Below are 23884 nucleotides of genomic sequence, written 5' to 3' on the forward strand. Positions count from 1 at the left end.
AAGGTAGAGTCAATAGAGGGAAAAATGATGCCACCAATACAGATATCACCTCTGAAGTAAAGGAGATGATTTTTAAGTAAATACATGGTGTCATCTTATGTATATAATTGTACTACACTAGTTTTCCAGTATAGTTTAGCACTGTTCAATGTTAATAAATTAATCATGACATAAATAGTTATAAAGTATGAAATATGCAAGAAGTTGAAAAGTCTGATGCATGGCCATGTTCTTCCACAACCCAGAACATTTTTACTAAAAACACAAATAAACTGAGCTTAAATTTTAAAATTTTTGTCTATTTTATTAAACAAAGTCTTTCTCCATTACCAACAAGACAATTTTCTTCCCTCTTAGTGAAGTTTTACAAATCTCTTGGTTGAACCATTATAAAGATCTTTTGGTATGCTCTTTTCTATTTGAAATATCTCTTGCTTGAAATTAAATTCAGTCCTAAAATAGCAACTATATCATTTGCTAACCACTTCCCATTAGTAACAGCAAACTCCAGAGATAAGTAAAGCAGCCTTCATGTGTCTGGAAAAAAGAACCCTATGGATGATTTAAACAGAAGAGTTCGCTACTTGTTAAGAAACAGTGCATGCACATTTGTAAATATTAATGCCAGAAAGATATGAAATCTGAAAAAAAAACTGAAATCTTTATACTGCATAGACTAAATCTAAGCAGAGTTCAGATTTTGTCATTCCACATTATGTCTTGCAGGGCCGTATAAACACTTAGCTCATTAACATTGACTTAATTCTTCCTAAAGTACAAGTGGATTCTGGAGAATGTAGATAGTGTAAATGAGCTCTCTCAATGCTAAAGTTTAGAGGCACTCATTCTTCAAAGAAGGTGAAGTCTAATGCATGAGATAGATTCCCTCATCTGCTGTCTTGATTGACAGGTACATTTGGTTGGTTGTGTGGGGGAAGGGAAGAGGAGCGGGGCCTGACTCACAAGGGCAGGCCCGTCAGGTAAAAGGCTATTTTATATAACTGCCCACAAATGCCTGCTATTGCCACAAAGTCTCAAATCAGTGTTTGCAGATGTTAACAAATGCTCTTCTCTCAGCCTCAATAGTTGTTCTTTAAATACACTTCTATTTCCTTGGTAAAGCCTCTTTTGAGATGCTAAATTTAGCACTGCCAATCAGAAGAACAGGTGGTCTGTGACACCACCAAGTAGGTCCCTTTCCCATCATGCTTTCCTAAGACAGCCAATCACCCAGGGGCCTGCCCTAGGGATGTGGGGCTGTCAGCAGATCTGGTAAATAAAAGGGCAGAGCCCAGCCCTGGCTCTTGAGCAGTCGTGCATTCCCAGCCTCGCCTCGGGTGTAGGGATTGCATAGAAAAACAAAACTGCACAGTCTTGACTGTGTAGTTTTGTTTTTAAGTTTAGAGGCTCACCGATTCATGTCGGAGATGGTCGAGAAAACCAACTCTAGATAGGACGTCGTTTCAGAAGCAACCTTGGGCTTAGTCCCACCCTTTTTGGGCACTCTTGAGAAATCAGGTGAGCAGCATCTTTACTTTTTTTTCTTCTTTTTTTTTTAACAGTAGGGTCCCTTCCTTCTTGATTTCTAGTTCCCAATTCAAACTTTTGTTCTAATGTATGAAACGTTCCGACGCAGAAGTGTTTGTCTACTTGTCGCTGTTACCGTTCTGTTATTTGAATTATTTGAATTTGAATTTCAATTATTTGAATCCATTTTCTTTAAAAAGTTCAATGCTGTAGCATATCAGCACAGTCGATGATTCAAATTGTTTAGATCCACCTACTACTCTAAAAGTGTTAAAGTTGAGGTCAGAAATGGTGATAGAAATGTTTGTTTCTGTTATAGACTCTTTGTCTGTTGAGAGTGTTCAAGGTTATATTCCTCAGTGATAAAGTGAGACACACCAAGAATAGCTCTGATAAAATGCATGTGGCATCAGCTACACCCTGATGACTTTTTAAGGGAATCAACTGCTGAGGTATCAGTTGCGGGACAGTGACAAAACACTTGCCTGCTGTCAGTCAACACTGGAGAGTTTATTTTGGGAGCATGACATTTTAGATGCATACCTTCAGCCCCAATTACACAAAGGCCTTTCAAGAGCAAGTGCTAAAACAACAAAAGTTACCTATCCAATAGGAATAAAAGGCCAATTTAGATAATTGTAATATATTTAGAAATTTGGGGGGAAAGCTATATCATAGTTTTAGAAAAGACTCAGGATCTCATTATGCATTTTAATTTAGTTCGTAAGCAAGTTATATATGAGCTAAATGTTGGTGTTGAGGGTAAGAAATAGTATTTTAAAGACTTAATATATAAATACGTTTTGACTTCCCATCTTCCTGGATTTAGATTACTAATTATAAATGCCTGTAAATACATTGGTATATAATACATAAATGGTGTCAAAGAATACAGCTATTTTTAGAAGATGCACTAGGTTGTAAACAGAGGAAGTTAGACACAAAAAGTTATTTGTCCTCAATGTAATATGCCATATGGAGTTCTTGGCAAAAGATTCACAAAAACTTTGGGATATTATTTGAATTTTCCAAGTGTAAATTTTATTGGCTCAGAATTCTGGTTTCATTTTCTTTTAACTAAAGAATAAAAAGTTACAGTAAGGTACAGAATTTTCTAGAAAAATTATTTTTCCATAAAGTTGTAGTGAACAGGGAATTTTGTGAAAATCAGGAATGAAGTAACTGAAAATTGAATATAAGGTATTTATGCATCAGAAAATTCTTCACAATCTCTCTGGAACTTATGGACAAAATACTTTCTCCCACTAAAAAAGGACCTAGCTGCAAATTTCATATTCATTTCTTTGGTTTTGAATATTCGTGTTAAGAAAGCATGGGGCTTTTAACTTCGTTTACACTTCACATCAGCATTCCATTTTTCAGGTTTGTACCTTGTTCCTTATTAAGTACTCAAGTCAGTATTTTTCTTTCAGATCTGTATAAAAGTTGGCCTGCTCACATGAGTTTAAATGTTCCTATGCAGTTCAGCAGGAGCAACATTTATTGAGCAGTTACAATGTGAAGAAATATTAGAAATAGACTGCACTATATGCTGTCTGTGAAAGGTTTGCATAGTGACCAAGACTTTCCAGAACTTTCCAAGTAAGGAAAGAATTGCAAAGTTCAAATTTTTAGTGTTGGTGACTATTTTAAGTAGCCACCAAGATTTCCTGAAGTAATACTGCCTGAAACTATGTCAACTTTATAAATGGAGATATAGTGAGTAAAAGATATTGGGAGGAAGGAATTTTTTTTAATTATTGTCTCTCAACCATTGAACTGATGCACAGATTCATTCTATTCTTTCCACACATCTTTTATTGTTCTTCTCTACCCCCACAAATTCCAACTTTCCCTCTTTCTCTCACCTTGGTGTCCCACGTTTGGTAAGACTGAATTTCCCTCTTTGGCCACTAGAGGACACTCCTTGCTCTGCTCTCCTGAATTTTTTCCCATTTCTCTTTAGACTTCTTACTCTGTTAGCTTCAGGTCAATTCAGACAGGGGCCCATGTTCAAATTCAAGCCACAAAGGAGAAGGCCTACCCATCACTCTAGGCCCACAGACGACCTAAGGAGCAATCTCTTTGAAAATGTGTGTCTCTGCCATTACAAAGTAGCTCCAGAGTGGCCCTTAGCTGTGACATTCTAACTTATTTTATGTTCCTTTTCAGAGTGCCTAAAAAGATGACCACTCAAGCACCGACGTTTAAGCAGCCGTTACAAAGCGTTGTGGTACTGGAGGGTAGTACTGCAACCTTTGAGGCTCACATTAGTGGTAAGCTCACGCCTTCACACTTTCCTTTTGTCCATCTTCTCCCCAGTACCTTAACTTGGCTGTATGACCTGACACCAAGTTTAAGCCATGTTTCCGCTTTGTAAAATTGGTCCAACTGTATGGAGGGCCATTATAAGGGTATACCGTTCACAGAGTACTGACAAAATCTGACAATATAATGGCTTAAAAATGTTTTATTCATATTTATAATTCCACAGAGCAAAATAATTAGCATTGGATTAAAATTGCTGTCAGAATCCAGCAGCTAAGTACAACCAAATCTGGTCATTCTATATTTGGGTTCAGCTGCAGAGCCAGACTGAAAGCCAAGAACTGAAGCCCAGTAGGGGGCCAGCCATGGAGCTGCGGGGCAAGTACCCTGGGGCTGACTGCTCTGTGCCAGACAATGGGAAATAACAATACATTGGACTTTATAAGAAGCAGAAAACTTTCAGTGTTGCGCTAACTCCTAATTATTTTATTCTTGTATATTCAATCTTTATTAAGTGATTCTAGTGAATTAAAAGGTTTTCCAATCTTTTGGAAATGACAACAAAAAATAGTATATGCCACCCTGGTCTATATATTAAAGAGAAATAAACATTGACTTTAGAATTTTATGTAAAAGAAAGTTCTTCTGGTTTTTCCCCCCTTTTTCTTCTTCATAACTCATATTAGAGGTGGTTCCAAAAAATGCATGATTTCCGGGACTTACTGTCTTCTGAAAAAAAAAATGAGGGTAATCTACAAACTACATTGTAAATAATTTCAAAATTATTTAATCAATATTGTCTGCAGTATCGTAACTGGTCCTATAAAATTATATGGATTGATTAAAAATCAAGCTTGATGCACCTCCATGGTGCACTATCCCTCTTTTTATATTTTTTGGCTTATAATAAAGATATAAAATAAGATTTCCTTTTCCTTTCTTTTTCCTTTCATTTTTTCTATTTTATGTAGCAATCTTCTTCCTAACTGGATAAGACCTTTACACTGCACAAATATCCTATAGTCATTCTTCATTTTCCATTGTGTATGCATATAGAGACCAACTCCATTCTTACAATAATTCATTTATTTACCTTGTAACACTCAGTAACTTTTGAACTGAGCTGAACGCAATTGGCTTCAGTGGGAATTTTGCCTGTTTATGAAGTTAGTGGGATCTCGCTTCCCCATAGCCTCTTATTCCTTCACACTCCATGCTAATAAATTCTCAGGAAAACAGCACTGAAAATACTTGATATTCATGAATTAGGCAAAGAAACTATTCCCTTGGTCATGGTGGGAGATGGGTTCACATAAGGACAATGAAACAAATGTTCTCTTGATTTTCTCCACCTCACAGTTTAATATAAAATAAAATAAACCATGCTCTGAATTTGCCTCATGCCTTCTGAATGTACAGAATGTTACTATCCTTAAAATATCAAACCACGTACACGTGGTTCTTAGCTCCACAATTTGTGACAATTGAAGAGAATTTGCCTTCTCTAGCTGCAACTCCAAGTATACATGTTGTTCTGTAAGACTAGTTTTGGCTTTGTGTCATTTATATGAGAACCCGTCTCTCTCTGCACTTTGGCGTTTTTTGCTGATTACACATTTGAAAGGCAGGAGAGTTCGAGGAGACAGTGTCCCTGCAACCACAGAGGGCGGACGTGGACGGGCTTGACCTCTCGTGCTTGCTAGGCAGTGCTTTCGGACCCTTTGCTGCTTTTGCTCTTTGTTTTTGAAGAGGACAACAGTCACTTTTTATTTCAAAGTTTCCTTGGCTCTGCACTTCTATAAATCCCTTTCATGATTTTAATGCCATCCATTAAATTGCATCAGGGAGAACCTGGGACAGGGGGGCAGGAGCTGGAGATTCTAATCGTCCATGTGCCACTGCTGGCCAAGGGACCTTGGAAAAATCACTGAGCCTCTTTTGGTCTCAGTCTCCTTCCCTATTAAATGAAGGTATTGACCTCTACATGAACCCACAGACCTCCTCGTTGTCTGCAAGTTGACCCTTTCATCGTGTGGCTGTCAGGTTTTCCTCATCATTAAAAGCCTTACACTCTGGGGAGCTCATACCATTAGGACAAGATGGTGAACACAGCAGCACAGAGCAGAGGACATTGCAGAGCCCCATTCCAACATAAAGATGAATTGTATTTGTGCTCCAGGTTTCCCAGTTCCTGAGGTGAGCTGGTTTAGGGATGGCCAGGCAATTTCCACTTCCACTCTGCCCGGCGTGCAGATCTCCTTTAGCGATGGCCGCGCTAGACTGACGATCCCCGCCGTGACTAAAGCCAACAGTGGAAGATACTCCCTGAGAGCCACCAATGGATCTGGACAAGCGACTAGTACTGCTGAGCTTCTCGTGACAGGTAGGCTGGAGGGGACGCATCTGTCCTCTGCTCTGCCCCTAGGGCCTCTCCAGCACACGGGAAAGGAGGTCCAGGAAGAGCTACTGAGGGACAAGTAGATGTGGCTAAAATCTAGAGAGGGGCCCAGGAGGCTCAATTGATAGCAAAGTTGTTTGCCGTGTAAAATTCAATTTTCCTCTCAAAAGACAGCACAAAAGTGGCTGAGAACATTTCCTCTATACACATGTTAAACACTCAAGAATATATTAAGGAAATATTAAAATCCATGTTTCTGAGCAAGCGGAAAAGCTTAAAGCCCTGTTTATAAGCCTACTAAGGAAACAGGTACATCACCAAGAATTTACGCTTCAACAAGCTCCTAGATGATACTGAGGCAAGTCTTCACAGACCACCCATTTAAGAAAACTGCTCTCGACTATAAAGTTCAATACTTCACTTACTTTCCATTTCTAATAATAGTACACGGTAGACATTACACAGAAAAAGGCAAATGCATGACGCAGTTACCTCGGAAAAGTTACTACTATTCTTCATGGCCTCTGTCATTTTCCTTCATCCTCTACTTCCTGGTAAGACATTAATACATGAAACATCGCCTTACTTTACACGCTAGAAACAGTACCTGCATAACCAGCTACGGAACGTTATATATGATTATCCAATAAACTATACTGCCGGCATGTTCAAGTATAGGACTGTTACTGATCTAAACACAAGGTGTATCAAGAACATCGCGTGTGAACTTTAACATTTATCCGGAAAATTCAGAAATGGAAAATTCACAGGGGTGACAGGTTGTTTATTACTCAAATACATGTCAAAGTTAATCCCATTCTCTCTTCACATTCCTAAAAATTTCTTTCAGTGTAATTAACCAAATAATCCCCTTTCTGTAGCCTAACTAACATTAAATCATGTCACTATTTAGATTAACATTTTAAATGCAAGTAAATATTTGGGTTATTTGAATACTAATCAATTTGGAGGTAATTTAGGATTTTTAACATTAAATTAAAATTTAATGATTCTATAAGTCACGGGTACACTTATCACAGCCATTGGGATTCATTTTAATGCAACTTACTGAAATATACAGAAATTATTTTAACATGTTAATATAGTGCTAGATGTGAGGTTGGGAAGATGTGTCCAAAATATTCTCTAAAAATGTTATAATGACATCTAGGCTTTTTTAAAAAAAAAAATTGTGGTGGCCTAGAACTGCCAAACTAAACAAAGCGAATATGATAAAATATGGTTGTGGGATTGCCTTCTGCCATCTTCTGGCTCCTTTTTCGCTGTCATATGCATGAGCTGGGCTCAAGGACAGTCAAGGTTGTTTGGTTCAGAGAGTCATCGCCTCATTTTGGAAACGGAGCTGTGATCGTTTAAAAATAACCTATTTGGAGCACCCTGGCTTGCAGTGCTGATTTTCCTCCCTTCCCCCTGCAGCAGAGACAGCACCACCCAACTTTGTTCAACGACTGCAGAGCATGACCGTGAGACAAGGAAGCCAAGTGCGACTCCAAGTGAGAGTGACCGGAATCCCTACACCTGTGGTGAAGTTCTACCGGGACGGAGCCGAAATCCAGAGCTCCCTTGATTTTCAAATTTCACAAGAAGGCGACCTCTACAGCTTACTGATTGCAGAAGCATACCCCGAAGACTCCGGGACCTATTCAGTAAATGCCACCAATAGCGTTGGAAGAGCTACTTCCACTGCCGAATTACTGGTTCAAGGTGCGTGCTGGAGACTGAGTAACAGGGAGGAGAGAGGGCTTATCTAGGAGGAAGTGGAGCCAGAGGCCGTCCTGGCTCCCCTCGAAGGCTTTGGGGAACCTGCGAGCAGAAAAGCAGGCTTTTCAGCATGGGTGAAAAGTCTCTGAGATTCCAAGCAGGAGCTCATAATCATTGAAGCAATCTGTGTTTACTAAGCCCATTAGAAGCTAGAAAGTCTCTCAGCTGAGTCATCTGTGTTTTCAAATTGTTGGCCAATAATGGATGTGAAAAAATACGGTTCTAAGTAAATTCTTACCCAATAATGAACATATTGTATTTTAAAACCTGATGTATATTAACGCAAAATCCAAAACCTTATGCATTTTTCTCCATCAAAATACCTAGAAAATGTTACTGACTTCATAGACAGAATTAACATAATCTCTTTAGAAATGGGTCGCCCTGCTAAACACCTGTCTTTCCCTTCTGACAGGTGAAGAAGTAGTACCCGCTAAAAAGACAAAGACAATTGTTTCGACTGCTCAGATTTCAGAAACAAGACAGACCCGAATTGAAAAGGTACTTTTCTATACTATCGGTTTTCAAACCGATTTCAGATTGTGGCTTCACCAACTATTCCTCCTCAACATGGGCTTTGTTTTCTTCTTTTACAGAAGATTGAAGCCCACTTTGATGCCAGATCAATTGCAACAGTTGAGATGGTCATAGATGGTGCCGCTGGGCAACAGCTGCCACATAAAACACCTCCCAGGATCCCTCCTAAGCCAAAGTCAAGGTCTCCCACACCACCCTCCATTGCTGCCAAAGCACAGCTGGCTCGACAGCAGTCCCCATCGCCCATCAGACACTCTCCTTCCCCAGTCAGACATGTGCGGGCACCAACCCCATCTCCTGTCAGGTAAAGCCTTTCAAAGGAGAGCAAGTCACTATGCATTTTTCAATTAGGTTTCATCCAGCAAGAAGAGAAATAGAAGGAAGCAATAAAAAACGTAGCACGTGATAAAGGAGGTAAGCTGAAAGGTGCTGAATACGATTTTCACAAATCCTCACTGTCCACAGGTAAATTGGAAGACTTTATAAACCCCATTTCTGAATTCCTATTTGTATTCCATTTAACAAATATCTGCATTAGGGGCCAAGAGAAAGCAGCAAAATAAAAAGAGCACAGAATTTAGGGTTGGAAGCCCAATGTTCAATCAACCTGACATAGTCACTACTATATATTGACTGCTTTCTCTCAATCAGACATTTGGTTGGCATTCTATACATATTATCTCATTAAATAGTCGTAGCAACCTCTACGAATTATCATTCCTAATTTTATAGTTAGGCAAGTTGAGTGGAGCCAAAGAAATTAAATAATTTGCTTAAGGTCTTAGTCATACCATTTATAAATTAAAGAAAATCACGACAAGAAAGATCTCAAGGTGTGTTGTGAAGATCCAGTGAGATAATTAAAGGTTCCTTGTAAATAGAAAATAATTATACAAATGTTCTTATGCTCTGGTAATAAGTAAAGTCTTCTAAATATTGTGCATATGTTTATGTCATTTTATGTGGAAAATAAAATGGGTTTCTATGCTTAGTTAATATGGAAGTATTTTAGAAAGTGAGCATGTATCATCAGGGCTCAGAAATTATATAATCAAGTGTAAATTATCCATAACAAATTTGAAACTTTGGAACTTGGCTTAACCTGCTGAAGTTTTTAATATGATGATCAGAAAAATGTACACAGTTTGGAGTGAATTAGAAGAGTGTTCTTAGCCAATTTATATGATTAAAATTTTTTTTTCATATTTATTTATTTATTTTGAGAGAGAGCATGAGCAGGGGAGGGGCAGAGAGAGAGAGAGAGAGAGAGAGAGAGAGAGAATCCCAAGCAGGCTCCATGCTGTCAGCACAGAGCTCGAACTCACCAACCGTGAGATCATGACCTGAGCCAAAACTGAGTCGGGCACTTAACCAACTGAGCCACCTAGACACCCCTATGACTTTTTTTAATGTAGAGAAAACTCCCCTGCCAAGAAAAATTTTAAAAGGAAAATAGCCAGATAGCTGACCTAAAAATTTTCAAACTTATTTGAGTTACTGAAATCAAAACAGTATGGTATTGGTAGGTGAATAGAAAACATATTAGGGAAGCAAAACAAAACATCTAGAAATAGATTCAAGTATCTGGAAATTCCATTTTTAATCAAACTGACTTTTCAGGTCAGTGGGGGAAAGGGTATTTTACTTGATAAAGAGTGCTGGCCTGATTAGCCATCCATTTGGAAGAAAACAATATTAATCTCTACCTCAAACCATGTACAAAATAAATCTCAGCCTGACTAAAAAGCTAAATTAAAAAATAAAAACTAAAAAAAATGAGAGTATTTGGGGAAACATTTGTAGGGGAGAGCTTTTAAAAATAGATTTAGAAATTCAATTATACAAAAATAAAAATGTATGTATGGCAAAAGTAAGGTCATTGCTAAGCCAAGCAGTGCATTTGCGAAAATATTTTAGAAGTGCCTCTTCCTCAAGATATTTCATTGCCTCTGCCATAAAAGTATTGTATCAAATATACTATAGCTACAATATGAATGGTACAAGCCAGAAACAGTGCATAACTTAAACAACTATATATGTTGATGCTCGATAAGACCCCGTATAGAAGCAAAATGCAAGCAGTAGATCTAGGGGGGGCATGTTTGCAATACTTATGACAAATGACTAAGTGCCAAATGCATTAAAAAGCTTCCACAAATTATTTTTTTAAGTTTATTTATTTTGAGAGAAAGTGTGAGTGGGGGAGGGGCAGAGAAAGAGGGAGAGAATCCCCAGCAGGCTCCACACTGACAATGCAGACTCCACGCGGGCTGGAACCTATGAACCTCAGCCAAAGGTCATGACCTCAGCCAAAGGTCATGACCTCAGCCAAAGTTGGATACTTAACTGACTGAGCCACCCAGGCACCCTCCCCACAAATTAATTTTTAAAGGAAATAAATAAGCAACACAAATGGGAAAAAATGAACAGAAGGCAAGCATTTCACACAGGAGACAATGTACATGTCCAACAAATATATGAAAAATGCTAGATATTTTCCAAATTTTATTATATTGGCCACTTTGAAAATTAATGGTTCTGACAAACACTAATATGAAGCCTTGAACAAAAAGCTGAGTTTTAAAAACATGTCTGGCTATCAAATAAATAAAGTGTTCTGTCTCAGGCTAGCTCTGAGTTTGCACACCATGAAATCACAAGACAGGCCAAATGTGAATATCTGGGGGAGATAACAACCTCACTATATTTTTAATCCAAGCCTAAGGGTCATTGAAAATTACAGAGCTTTCCTGATTCCATGGAGCGTTTTGACTGTCTTAGCAGTTCTGGCAGTTCATTAATAACAATCCCCATTACTTGGTCCCTGAAATTTGCTTTCAAATAAGAAATAAAAATAGCAATTTGTGGAGCAAATAATGGTTATCCAAGATAGACTCCTTCCTAAAATGCCTAATGGTTTAATCTTGATTTTTTTCGTAGAGTAAGGCAAACATATTTTATTGAATAAGGTACACGTATCTAGCTGTGACCAGGTGATGAATTTTTATTGTAAGAGCAAAAATAAGCACTTTCCTATAATGACACAAATTACATTGATTTTCCACAGTTATGGGCTTACCTGCAGCCTGCTGCTAATCACTCAAGTCTTGCTAATCATGTCTTTAACTCTTTTTGAAATAAGCCCACTTTATGGTGAACAGCAAGAGTAAGGCACAGGTTGAAACTTGGAAGTACATGTCACTTTGCTTTTCATCAGTTGGTGTAGACCCTACATTATTCTAAACTGGTCTTTGTTATATTTCTAAGGCAGTCACTTTTAAAATAGGGACATGTCCCCCTGGGTTTCCCTTTAGTTGATTACAACTTCATTTATAAAATGTAAATTGATTTTCACCAAGAAAAACCCTTCTTCAAGAAAATGACTAAACATTTCCTCATGAAACTGTTTAATATTTTAGTGTACTATTAAGTTACTCTGTAATTTAGAGCAGATATCAGCTGTATCTTCAACCTTAATTAGAATAGTCATTTCATTTAATGCCAGAGAGCGTTTATAAACATTTTTCTATGGGTAGTAGTTCTAATTCAATGATAAGGCAATACTGCCACCTAGAGGAAAAAATTAAGAATTGATCAAGAATTAAATTATGAAAACTGTCTTAAAATAATTGGTCAACCCCTCGAATTACTGCTGAAGACCAGGGACTGTCTTTTTTGGCCGTAAATGCCAGGATTTACACCTAGATTCTTCAAATGATGCTATTGCACTTTGGATATACACAAAAAAAAAACAATGAAAACTATTTTGGAAGAAGCACTTTATCAATTTAATAATAATAATAATAATAATAACGCTGTGGGATCCTTGGATTTCAAAATAGCCAGTTACCACAGTAGCTACATGGATGTTAAAAGAAGTCCAGAGTCCGACAAAATGAGCCTGAAGGTAAACACAGAGAAAATTAAGAAGAGCAGTTCACAACACGTTTTGACCAGAATGGCAGTTTTCAAAGTGCATTGCACAGCCTACGCCCTAAAAAGCTCTGTAAAGCCAAGTACCAAGAATGCTTCCTCCTGGCCTGGAGCTTCACAGAGTCTGTGGGCATGTGAAAGCCATGAGGAAAGGTGTAACGTATTTAGCCTAGAATTAATTGCACAAGCATTTTGATTACAGACACCTTTCTTTGTTCAACACCTGTCTGACATGCCCTCACTCACCAGAATTCAGAGTGCAAAGAAATTGAGAGCTATGATTACCATATTCACCATGTCCTTTCTTTGGCTGTCTTTCAAGACCTCCTGCTGCCGTGACTTTTTTTAAATGGTGAGAAGGTGGGGCAGGGCACAGAATTCTTTAGCTTAGAATTCAGTCTGATTCTCTTACGGAGTTACAGAAGATAAGATTAAGGCTTACTGAGATTTAAAACACATTACTTTCAATCAAGTACATTGTTAGCCTCTGAATCGGTTATTGAGGCACAGGTTTTTAAACTCTGCCTTAAACACTTCCAGATTTTCCTTCCATTATTCAAATCTGATGACCCGAGGAGGAGCTCTCCGTCTTGGCATTCTTGACCTCTGCCCTTGGGTTTTCAGGTCCGTGTCTCCGGCCGGGAGGATCTCCACGTCTCCTATCCGATCTGTTAGGTCTCCATTACTCATGCGGAAGACTCCAACACCCAGCATGGCCACAGGCCCCGAAGTGCCTCCCCCTTGGAAGCAAGAGGGCTATGTGGCTTCGTCCGAGGCTGAGATGAGAGAAACCACGGTGACAAGCGCCACCCAGATCAGAACAGAAGAGAGATGGGAAGGGAGATACGGGATCCAGGAGCAAGTGACCATCAGCGGAGGAGCGGGAGCTGCTGCCGGCGTGTCGGCCAGTGCTGCGTTCGCGGCCGGGGCTGTGGCTACTGGTGCTGCAGAGGTACTGTCAGAGCTGTCCTGTTTCCTTTCACGGCTGCTTTCTCCAGCCAGAACCCTGCCACGAAGCCCCGTCTCTGGAGGTTGGAGGGGAAATGCATATGCACGTGGGAACATAACAGAAACTAAAGACCAAATCTGGCTCGTGCTTTGTGAAATCATTTTTAATGGGGATGAAGGCTCTAATCTGTCAGGTTTTTATAAAATATGGGGTTTAACGGTACACGCCCTATATCTCTTGGCAATGACAAATGCTTGTCCCGTGAATGCTTTACTAGAGCAGCTCATTTCCATTGCACTCTTGTATTTGCTGCTGGGCATGTCATTTTAAAAAGGGACTTGGTCATTTCCAATCCAGGTGAAACAAGAAACTGACAAAAGTGCAGCTGTTGCGACCGTCGTTGCTGCTGTTGATATGGCCAGAGTGAGAGAACCAGTCATCAGCGCTGTAGAGCAGACTGCTCAGAGGACAACCACGACTGCCACGCACATCCAACCTGCTCAAGAACAGGTATGCATGTGGCCAGCCAGAACGAGCTTTGCATGCAGCGATCCCATGGCAAACCAGTGCTCCAGTCATTTTGAGGACAGCCCTGAGCCCAATGTGGCCGGGTTTCTAGGACACTCTGAGCAACGGATGGCCTGAGATACCCAGGGTGTTCAAGAGAGAAGTTACCTGACGTACCTGGTCCGTGTCCAGCAGGAAAACACACAGGAGTTAGCCATCAGAGAGTTAGTACAGGAGGCCAGAGAAGGAATTCAAAGTATCAAAGTGGTCCTGGGTCAAGACAGGCAAAGCGTGGCCCAAAAAGTCAGCCAAACAAAGAGGAGTGTGTGCGCATTCATTTCTCTAGTTCTGGACCGGTCAATCCAGAGTTCAGTTGCAGAGCCAGGCACAGAAACCACTATTGCAGGGCAAACATTACCTTTCTCTAAGCCTCCCCAAGAGACCTTTGCTTTTACTTACCTCAAATGTGACATGTGATTCATGGCTGAAAAGTGTTATAAATCGAGGATAATTTCCCACCTCCTATTTGAATAGATTTTTTTTATGTAGTTTAAAATCACTCTAGCTTTCCTCCTTATCCTCTCTTGTGTGACGTTTATGTCTTTATCCTGATTTATTATTGTAAGTTTTTATATAAGGTGCATGAAACTATTTCCTTCCTTTCTCTTCTGAAACTCAGATTAAAAAGGAGGCAGAGAAGAAGACTGCTGTAACTAAGGTAGTAGTGGCTGCCGATAAAGCCAAGGAGCAAGAATTAAAATCAAGAACCAGAGAAGTAATTACAACAAAACAAGAGCAGGTGCACGTAACTCATGAACAGGTGAAAATACATTTTAAAAAAAAAAAAACAATTGGTGAGGCTTTCAGCCAGTGGAGCCAGCTGGGTGGTTTGAGAAGATGACTTTCTTTTTTTTTTTTTCCTTTAAAGCTTATTTATTCATTTATTTTGAGAAAGAGAGAGACAGCATGAGTAGGGAGGGGGGGGGGGAGAGAGAGAGAGAGAGAGAGAGAGAGATAGAGAGAGAGAGAGAGAGAGAGAGAGAAAGAACCCCAAGCAGGTTCCACATTGTCAGCACAGAGCCCTATGCAGGGCTGGAACTCACAAACCGTGAGCTCATGACCCAAGCTGAAATCAAGAGTCAGACACTTAATCAGCTGAGCCACCTGGGCACCTTGTGAAGATGAACTTTCACGTCTCCTTTAAACCCTGAGATCCTGAACGCCAGGGATAATGTCTGAGAACGGCAAAGAGGCAAAAGGGGAAAACTACTTCCCCGTTCCCACACACACACCTTAGGCATCCGGATCCAAACAGCCTCCTTTGGAAGGTTAAGGATTTGGAAAACATCTTGCCCGAGATATGTGTAAAACTTTCTCCCTGTAATGTCTCAGTTTTAGAAAAGTAAGTCTTGATATATTCCAAACCATCATAATTAAGAAAGTTTTCAAAGCAAAAATAACATATGAATGCAGATTGTAAATTGTCCATACTTGATTTCTCATATATAAAATAAAAGGGTCGGACAAATTCTAAGGCCTTTCATTCTAATATCCTATTCTTTAAGATCAACCTTTAGATGACAGAAGTGGCATAGAATAGTATTGCCATATATCCATTAGTAAAAATTGAAAGTCTTTTCAAAGAAGACAACTCTCCAATTCAGATAATGGTGTTGAAATCAACCTTTTTTCCCCTGAGCAGCATAAATTATGGTTGAGGCAGAGAAGGAGTGTGGTCCTATTGAGGCAAATGAGATAATTTATTTAGTGATCTGTCCAGAAAAAGAAGATTTTACTCCTTTCTTCAAATTTCTATTTTATAAACATTATGTCACTTCCATTCGAGATCAGGAGACAGTAAGTGTTTGTTCTGATCATTGATTTCAGATAAGAAAAGAAACTGAAAAAGCGTTTGTACCAAAAGTAGTAATTTCTACAACCAAAGCCAAAGAACAAGAAACTAGAGTAACTGGACAAATTACTACAAAGCAAGAACAAAAACAAGTAACTCAAGAAACAGTAAGTCCAGTTTTGTCATTACATTGTAATTCATGGACAAATAATGCATTCTAGCCAGCTGCCTGTGCCCTATGACCAGAAACTCTAAATGGAGGAGTCCTGTGTGTGTATTTCTTTTTGTTGTTTCTCTGTCTAGTACGGAAACTCTTTCATGATGGAAATTCTGTTTTCATTGCAGTTTTTCACTCAATTGATCCATTTTGGGGAGATTGTCTATTAGAACAGTTTGGGGGTACATCTATGACATTTCTAGGGCATAACTATTTACTTATTTGAAATGTTTATTTTTTGAGAGAGAGAGAGAGTTCAAATGGGGAGGGACAGAGAGAGAAGAAGGGGACAGAGGATCTAAAGCAGGCTCCGTGCTGACAGCAGCAAACCTGATGCGGATGCGGGGCTCAAATTCACAAACCATGAGATCATGACTTGAGCCAAAGTCTGATGCTTAACCAACCAAGTCACCCAGGCATCCCTCTGGCACATATTTAAGTGTAAGATAGATATCACCCCAATCAAGTTACCCCCAGTACAGTTTTTTAATGGATAGCCTGAGCCCTCAGTCGCTTAGGTTGTAAGACATGTTGTGTACACACACACACCAGCCATGAACACTCCCATGTAAATATCAAGGGAGAGTGAGGAAATGTTGGACATCAGGGTTGACTGGTACTTCTTCAAGAAAATGCTTTAAAGCGTTTGCTGCTTTGGTGCCATACAGCCACATGAGAACAGCCTGTGTCACTAAAGTCCACTTCTCTTCCACATGTGACATCAAACCTTAACGTGTCAGGAAAGAAGCATCTATTTTTAATTCTTTCATGTTCAGGAGGGTGCCTGCACTCACCTATCTTGATCTCAAGTTCTTTGCTGATCCCAGAGCTACTTTTTACAAAGGTCTAGCTGAGAACATTATACACTTTGGAGGCTGGCCAGAGGCTATTGAATGAATTTCCATCCCCTTATAGTGAGTGAGAGACTTTGAATGCCCAAGAACTCTACTTGGCATAATCAAGAGCATAGAAATGCCTGTTGCCATTGCGATGCCACTCGCTGGCAAGTTCAGCCTGACCATAGTTTTCCAGCCATTTGCCCGTGGCCACTCATTGGGTGTCCTAGAGTGTCAACATGTCTCAGAGATGAGAACTTTTCAGTTTCTAGGACAATCTGCTAAGGAGCAGGTGGGCAGAAAAGAAGCCTATAGACTATTTTTCAGGAAAACAAAAGTCTGTGTTTTAAACCATTAAGTGTTGGCCCTTAAAATGGAAATGTGATTCTTTCTCAGAGCTAAACATTTTGTATTCTTCTGATGTTGCGAGGGTATCTTGCCATTTCTTTTGTGCCTGTTGAAACTCAAACCCTTATTTTACTCTGAAAATCAGATAAAACAGAAAGCCGTGACAGCTGCCGCATCCATGGTGGTAGTTGCCACTGCAGAGTCCACAAAACTAGAAACAATGCTGGGAGCTCAAGAAGAAGTTGCCACACAACATGATCAAATGCACATGACTCATGAAAAGGTGATGACTTCCTGCTGGTGTGAAATTCACTCTTCATCACTTCATGTGCAGGCTGCCTCCATTGTCATCATGGGTCTTAATCATCACTTTTTCACCCCCTCTGTTTATAGCTCAAATAGAAAACTCCCTCAGAATCTGTCACGAACCCTTTGCCACCTCTCCAGCTTTCACTGCCACTTTTCATTCCTAACTTTCAAACTTTCTTGGGGTTGTTACTAACATGATATGATATGATAGTTCACTTTAATATCTTCCTATTGCCGTAGATTCCAGTTTTCAAGTCAATTGATAAAATGTAAAAGTATTTGTTGCTTTTGACTCTAATGGAATTTCTCATGGATTATAGTAAGACAAATGTGGGAAAGAGAAGTGCATCCTTTATTCTTTTGTTGCTGATCACAAGTTTTTCTTTTAGACTGCACACATTTTGATATTGTTATGTAATAAAACAGTAAGGAAGATCAAAGTAACTCACATTATGTGTTTAAGCATGATGAAAATGTCCGGGAACAGGAAGACATTTGCTTCCTTTCTCAGTTTTGACTTCAGGTTCTTTTATTAGAGGCTGTATGAAATTTAATGACCATTTTCTCACCTTTCTTTTTATCATATGACCAGATAATGAAAGAAACTAGGAAAACAGTGGTGCCTAAAGTCATAGTTGCCACACCCAAAATCAAAGAACAAGATGTAGTTTCAAGAACTAGAGAAGGCATCACTACCAAAAGAGAGCAAGTTCAAATAACTCAGGAAAAGGTGAATACAGATATTTGAGATGGGAAAAATTTATCTTTAAACTAATTTCTAGTAAACCATTAACTACGATGTTCTATGAATTGGTAGTCTGTATTTTCCTTTCTGAATCCCAGACTAAAAGCAAAATGGTAAATGTGTGACTGCTTACCATTAATTTTATCTGTACATTTGATTTTCATCCATCTGTAACATTGATAACTCATTTTATTCCACCATTATTCTTTGCATGAAAGTTAGCATTTTTAGCCTGATTCTTAAAAAGCAATATATAGAATCAAATGGAGATATTTTTGTGGGTTTTTTTATTTAACATTTCTAAGTTTTGTGACTCCCAGTCCATATATGCAAACATTGTCAAGTAACTTCTTTTGTGTAGTTAACCCCGAATAACTTCATCTTGCATCCCCACTAGGAGGGGGGGAAGGGTCATACCATGTGTGTGTCTAAAGCCCTGTGCAATTGACACTTTGATTTTACTGTAATAATCAGATGAGAAAGGAAGCTGAGAAAACTGCCTTATCTACAATAGCAGTTGCTACTGGTAAAGCCCAAGAACAAGAAACAATACTGAGAACTAGAGAAGGAGTGGCCAGTAGACAAGAACAAATCCAAGTTACTCATGGAAAGGTGACGCTTGCTATTCCAAGTGTGAAGTCCCCTCTTTGATAATACATTAATACCCAATCTCAAGAATTTCTTCTGTATGAGACACTATTAACCGAATTCATTGTTTAGATGATTAAACAATTGGAAACTAAAAAACCAAGTTATTATTGTTAATATTACTACATATTCCTCTCCCACTGATCTCCTCACTATTATTTTCCATGTTTTTTATTATTAACATCTATAAGTTCTCTGGAAGTTGATTAAAATTGCATGCAGGCTGATTTTAAGATATCCTGTGAATATTAAAGAAAAAAGTATGAGTAAGTGATGAATCTTATTTACTGTCATGAATATGTGTGGTTTGAGGGGTCGTGAATTCAATATATTACTTCGTAAAGTATGGACTTATTTCAGGAAATCACCCATCAGTTTTTTCAGGTGAAAGGTTATCTTTTTTCTTTCTGTAAATACCAGATGAGAAAATTATAAAGCCTGCCATACTACTGCTAATGCTAACAAGATGCAGTATCAAGTCTAGAGAAGGAATCCTCCAACTAGAATGCACATTAGCCATGAAAAACTTTATTTGTAGCATTTATTTGTAGTTATGAATCTCCATGAATTAACCAACTTCCTATGATTCTGTCACTTACCCCAAATAAGCTATTTACCTAATTTTATTCCTTGTTGTCAATATAGTATTTGGAAATGAGCAACTCAATTTCTTTAGTGTCATGGCTGAGTCCTGTCTATATTTCTCTCTGTTGTTTTCTGTCTCTACATTTTTGGGTTTTCTCCTAAGGCATGATTGAAGGTCAACTTTCCAAACACTTAACCAAGTAGGATATTGACTGGCATATCAGCCTTTCAGAAATCTCATTGGTAATGGAGATTCTAATACGTAACATACTTCATGAGAGGTTGTATTTAAATTTTTGTTTGTTCTGAATCACATAAATTTGACTGTCTTATTTTTGTTGTTAAAAATTAGCTAAGAATGGAAGCTGAGAAAATATCTGTACCCAAAGTAGTAGTTACCACTGCAAAATCTACTGAACCAGCCACACGGCCAAGGACTAGAGAAGGATTTGCTATTAAGCAAGAACAAATCCATCTTTTTCATGAGGAGATGAAAACTGATGCTGTGGAGGTGAAAAGCATTGCTTCATCCCATTTTATCACCAGCACCCATAACTTTTCATCCAGCATGAGTCGTTGTGTTCCTAGTGTTTCATTTAATCGCTGAAGTGGTCAATAAACATTAGAGCTGATTAGACCCTGTCCAGTTCCTCCAGTGCAACAGTTAGCATTTCTAGATGTGAAGAGCCAGATTAGGTAACACTCTTCTTTGCTTTGCCTAAATTAGTTCTCAGTGTTTAACTGCTCTGAATTGGGGTCTCCTACTCCAATTCTTCTTCCTGCTGATCTAGGTTCCAAAAATATGAGAGAGCTTAGAGTCCACTAAGAAGTAAAAGTGGTACCAGCATAGAGGACAAGTAAATTGAACCAAAGTAAACACGCCTGTGGTTGTCTATGAAACAATAGCTGTATGTGGACTTGATATGCATTAACTCAGGGAAAAATACATAGATGCTACCCCAATTTGAAATATCCTATCCATAATCAAGATTCTTTTTTTTTTTGCATAAGTTTTAAATTCAGAACAAGATTTGCATATTTGTACATTTTGGTCGGCAAATGATCATTTCTTTGAGCCTGAGTTTTCTCATTGTTAAAATAAAACTCAACCTGGTTACCTCATAGACTGGTTGAAAGATTCAAATGAGATATAATATAAACGTCACTTTACAAACAAAGTGATCTATCTTAAATATGTGTACACATATGTAGAATGGCATATCAGACTTCATATACATTGAAAGTGTATATATACTTAAGATACCACTTTATAGAATTATTACATTTACATTATATCTCATTTGAATCTTTAGTCTACATTAAATATACATGATAGATGTTAAATATATTTCTGTTATCTGTCAGAGACAGATAACATTTTGAAGCACCTATAAAATTAAAATCAACTAATGGCCTATATGTTTTAAAAAAGAAGGCCAGATGAAAACACACCTAAGCCTCACGTATATTTTACAGCTTCTTCTAAGATGCAATGGTAAAGTGAAAATGGCGTTTGCAATCCTTCAAGGCAGATTAGGGTGTTTGTGGCTTACTGGAAGGAGGCACTGAATGAAGCCCTTGATCGCTAAAGGCCCAATTTCATCTCAGAAAAAAAAAACCCTCATTTCTATCTTAAATGATTGAGAGAACAATTTTAACAGATACACAGGTAGCATCCTTGAAGAACATTTCAGCTGTGATCTAGATTCTTTTCACGGCAGCAGAAAAGAAAAATGGACATTAATAAACTATTCCAGCATTACTTTTAAAGAGCAGTGATGGACACAGTGATGTGATTTTTAGGATTTGCTATTTCCAAGCATTGCATAGACTCCTAATTTGTAAGGCATATCTGCTAGTTTTCTTTCTTTAAAAGAGAAACACCTCTGCAGACTGTTTTCATTTATGTTAATCAGATTCATGGAAATGAGAAAACAACATTTCTGGTTTTTTCTGCACTTATCTCCCAGTCATAACCAAAGCAAATTGAACTTTACTGCAAAAGGTGGTTCTCTTGAATCCAAATATTATTAACACTTTCATTTTAATCACAGTCTCTTCACTTGTGTTTTTTAAGAAAGATATTTCCTAATAGATTAAAAATTCTTATCCCTAGGGAATCATAAGAAAATTAATATGCTCCCTATGTTCCATGAGCTTTCATATTATCTCAGATTTGCACGCAATCGTACAACTCTGTAGCAACTGATTTTTCTGGATGGGTCTATGATGGTTTTGAGTGTATTTTTATCATTACTGTCTTTGCAACAACACTAGACTAAATGATTGACAGGCTAATAAAAATAATCAATGAAGATAACCATCCCCCAAATTCTGATTTCCCAAGTGCTAATTAACTGCCTCAGACAAAATCCTAGAAAAACTCAAAATCTCCTTACTATTTTGTATCCATACTGTGTTGTCCCATGTGGTGTCTGTGTGATTTAATGTCTTGTCTAATTAAACAGGTGTATATAGAGTGTATCTAACTAGATGTCCATTACATTATAATAATCAATGAAATAAGTTCCTAAATGTATCTGCGAGTTACATTTCTGGAGACATTAACAGCCATATAACACAGGTGCCATCGGCCTACCACACCTTTAGGCATTTGTCTGTTCCTAATGACTATCCTTGGAGAACATGTCCCAGCTTGACTTGGTGTTACTGTGTATTAATTCCGGAAACCTTGTCTCCAGGTGGACATTGGGAAAAAGGCGGAAGCTGTAGCAACGGTTGTTGCTGCAGTGGACCAGGCCCGTGTCAGAGAGCCCAGGGAGCCTGAGCGTCCTAAAGAATCGTATGCTCAGCAGACCACTTTGGAGTATGGCTATAAGGAGCACATTTCTGCCACAAAGATTGCTGAGCGTCCCCAGCGTCCAGCCTCGGAACCCCACGTTGTCCCTAAAGCAGTCAAGCCTAGAGTGATCCAAGCTCCTTCTGAGACTCATATCACAACTACTGATCAAATGGGAATGCACATTTCATCACAGGTGAGTCTGTACCCCTAGATTTTTACCCTATTTATGGGAAAGCAGTTTTAACTGCTGTGGTCATCTGGTGGACAGTGGTGTCACTGAGTCTCATTTCAATGCAGATCAAGAAAACTACAGATCTAACAACTGAAAGATTAGTCCATGTGGATAAACGCCCCCGCACAGCAAGCCCTCACTTTACTGTTTCAAAAATTTCTGTTCCTAAGACGGAACACGGATATGAGGTAAGAAGTTAAAGAGCATGCCAAAGAAATGTCTGGCTCAGAGGTGCCGTACATACCTAATGTGCGATGTACAGTATCTTTGGTGGAGGCCAGTGTGGGCCTCTTGCTGGTGATGTCTGCGTTCATAAGAGACTCTCAAGCCCCTGGAGTTTGGCTTCTGAAACTTGCCGAGCAGGGTGAGCACACAGTAGCCGAGGTGGTTATCCCATACCTCTGAGAAGACACAAATCTGTACAGGCTTCTCTCAGTTTCACATTTTGCAAAAGATGGCACATTGTACAGTTTCATTTTCCTTATGCTGTGAAACATTTCACAGTAACTTAGCTGTGAATGTGTATCAATATAAAAATCAGACATTGAGAAATCCTATATTCAATATAACAGTCACTGAGAAATCATATGTCCACATACGCAACATAACAAGATGGAGAGAGGTAGGATTGTGTGGTAGTGGGGGTGGATTGTGGAATCAATCACACAGTCTTGGATTCGTGTCCTAGCTCTGCTCCTATTAGCTCTGTCATCGGGGGCAAGTTAATGCATGCAAAAATGGTAGCAAGTTGACAGCACATAATAACCCTTAATATTAGTCTCTGTTCCTCTTAAGCACATCTAAGACGTAGAATGCAAATCTTATGTGCCTTCACAGCATTTTAAAGTCCGTTTAATACCTATATTTGGAATAGCCCCAAATCAGTATTGAAATCAGATGACCATAGACAGTGACAGAATAAAAAGAGTGAGATAGCCTTTCAAATATTTTTGTAATGTCTCTGTTTTTACCTTCCACACAGATCTGAAGCTGAAACTTTACAATTTTAAACTATTGTCAAGTAGTTCTTAGGAATTTACCGAATATTTTAATAATTTCCTGATTCTGAATTTCCCACTGTAGTATTTTCAGGATGGTTAAGTGAAAATTGGTCACTGAACTTTATTTATTTATTTTATTTTTTTTTTTTTGGGTCACTGAACTTTAGAAGCTCCATTGTCCCTTTATGATGAGAGAATAAAATAAGGAGCTCTAAATACAACTCTCTAAGAAAAATATTTTCCATTTTTTTACTGTTTATTTTATTTTTGAGAGAGAGACAGAGTATGAGGGGGGTGGGGGAGGGGCAGAGAGAGAGAGGGAGACCCAGAATCTGAAGCAGGATCCAAGCTCTGAGCTGTCAGCACAGAGCCCAAAACGGGGCTCGAACTCACTAACCGCGAGATCA

General features: G+C 38.7%; 1 protein-coding gene across 2 annotated transcripts in view; it reads left to right on the forward strand.

The window, feature by feature from the left end:
• Positions 1-1302: 1302 nt before the first annotated feature.
• Positions 1303-23884, forward strand: part of TTN (titin) — a 276220-nt gene continuing 253638 nt past the window's right edge. For both annotated transcript variants that reach the window (XM_058712718.1, XM_058712716.1), the window contains exons 1-15: positions 1303-1518; positions 3700-3803; positions 5975-6178; positions 7631-7918; positions 8391-8476; positions 8572-8816; positions 13070-13397; positions 13752-13904; positions 14581-14721; positions 15789-15920; positions 17300-17437; positions 18056-18193; positions 18683-18820; positions 22144-22437; positions 22542-22664. In XM_058712718.1, the coding sequence (XP_058568701.1) occupies positions 3713-3803; positions 5975-6178; positions 7631-7918; positions 8391-8476; positions 8572-8816; positions 13070-13397; positions 13752-13904; positions 14581-14721; positions 15789-15920; positions 17300-17437; positions 18056-18193; positions 18683-18820; positions 22144-22437; positions 22542-22664 (2499 nt within the window). In that variant the 5' untranslated portion in view covers positions 1303-1518; positions 3700-3712. The remainder of the gene's footprint in view (positions 1519-3699; positions 3804-5974; positions 6179-7630; positions 7919-8390; positions 8477-8571; positions 8817-13069; positions 13398-13751; positions 13905-14580; positions 14722-15788; positions 15921-17299; positions 17438-18055; positions 18194-18682; positions 18821-22143; positions 22438-22541; positions 22665-23884) is intronic.

The sequence above is a fragment of the Neofelis nebulosa genome, chromosome 2 (genome assembly GCF_028018385.1).
Source record: "Neofelis nebulosa isolate mNeoNeb1 chromosome 2, mNeoNeb1.pri, whole genome shotgun sequence".
In the NCBI taxonomy this organism is placed as follows: Eukaryota; Metazoa; Chordata; class Mammalia; order Carnivora; family Felidae; genus Neofelis; species Neofelis nebulosa.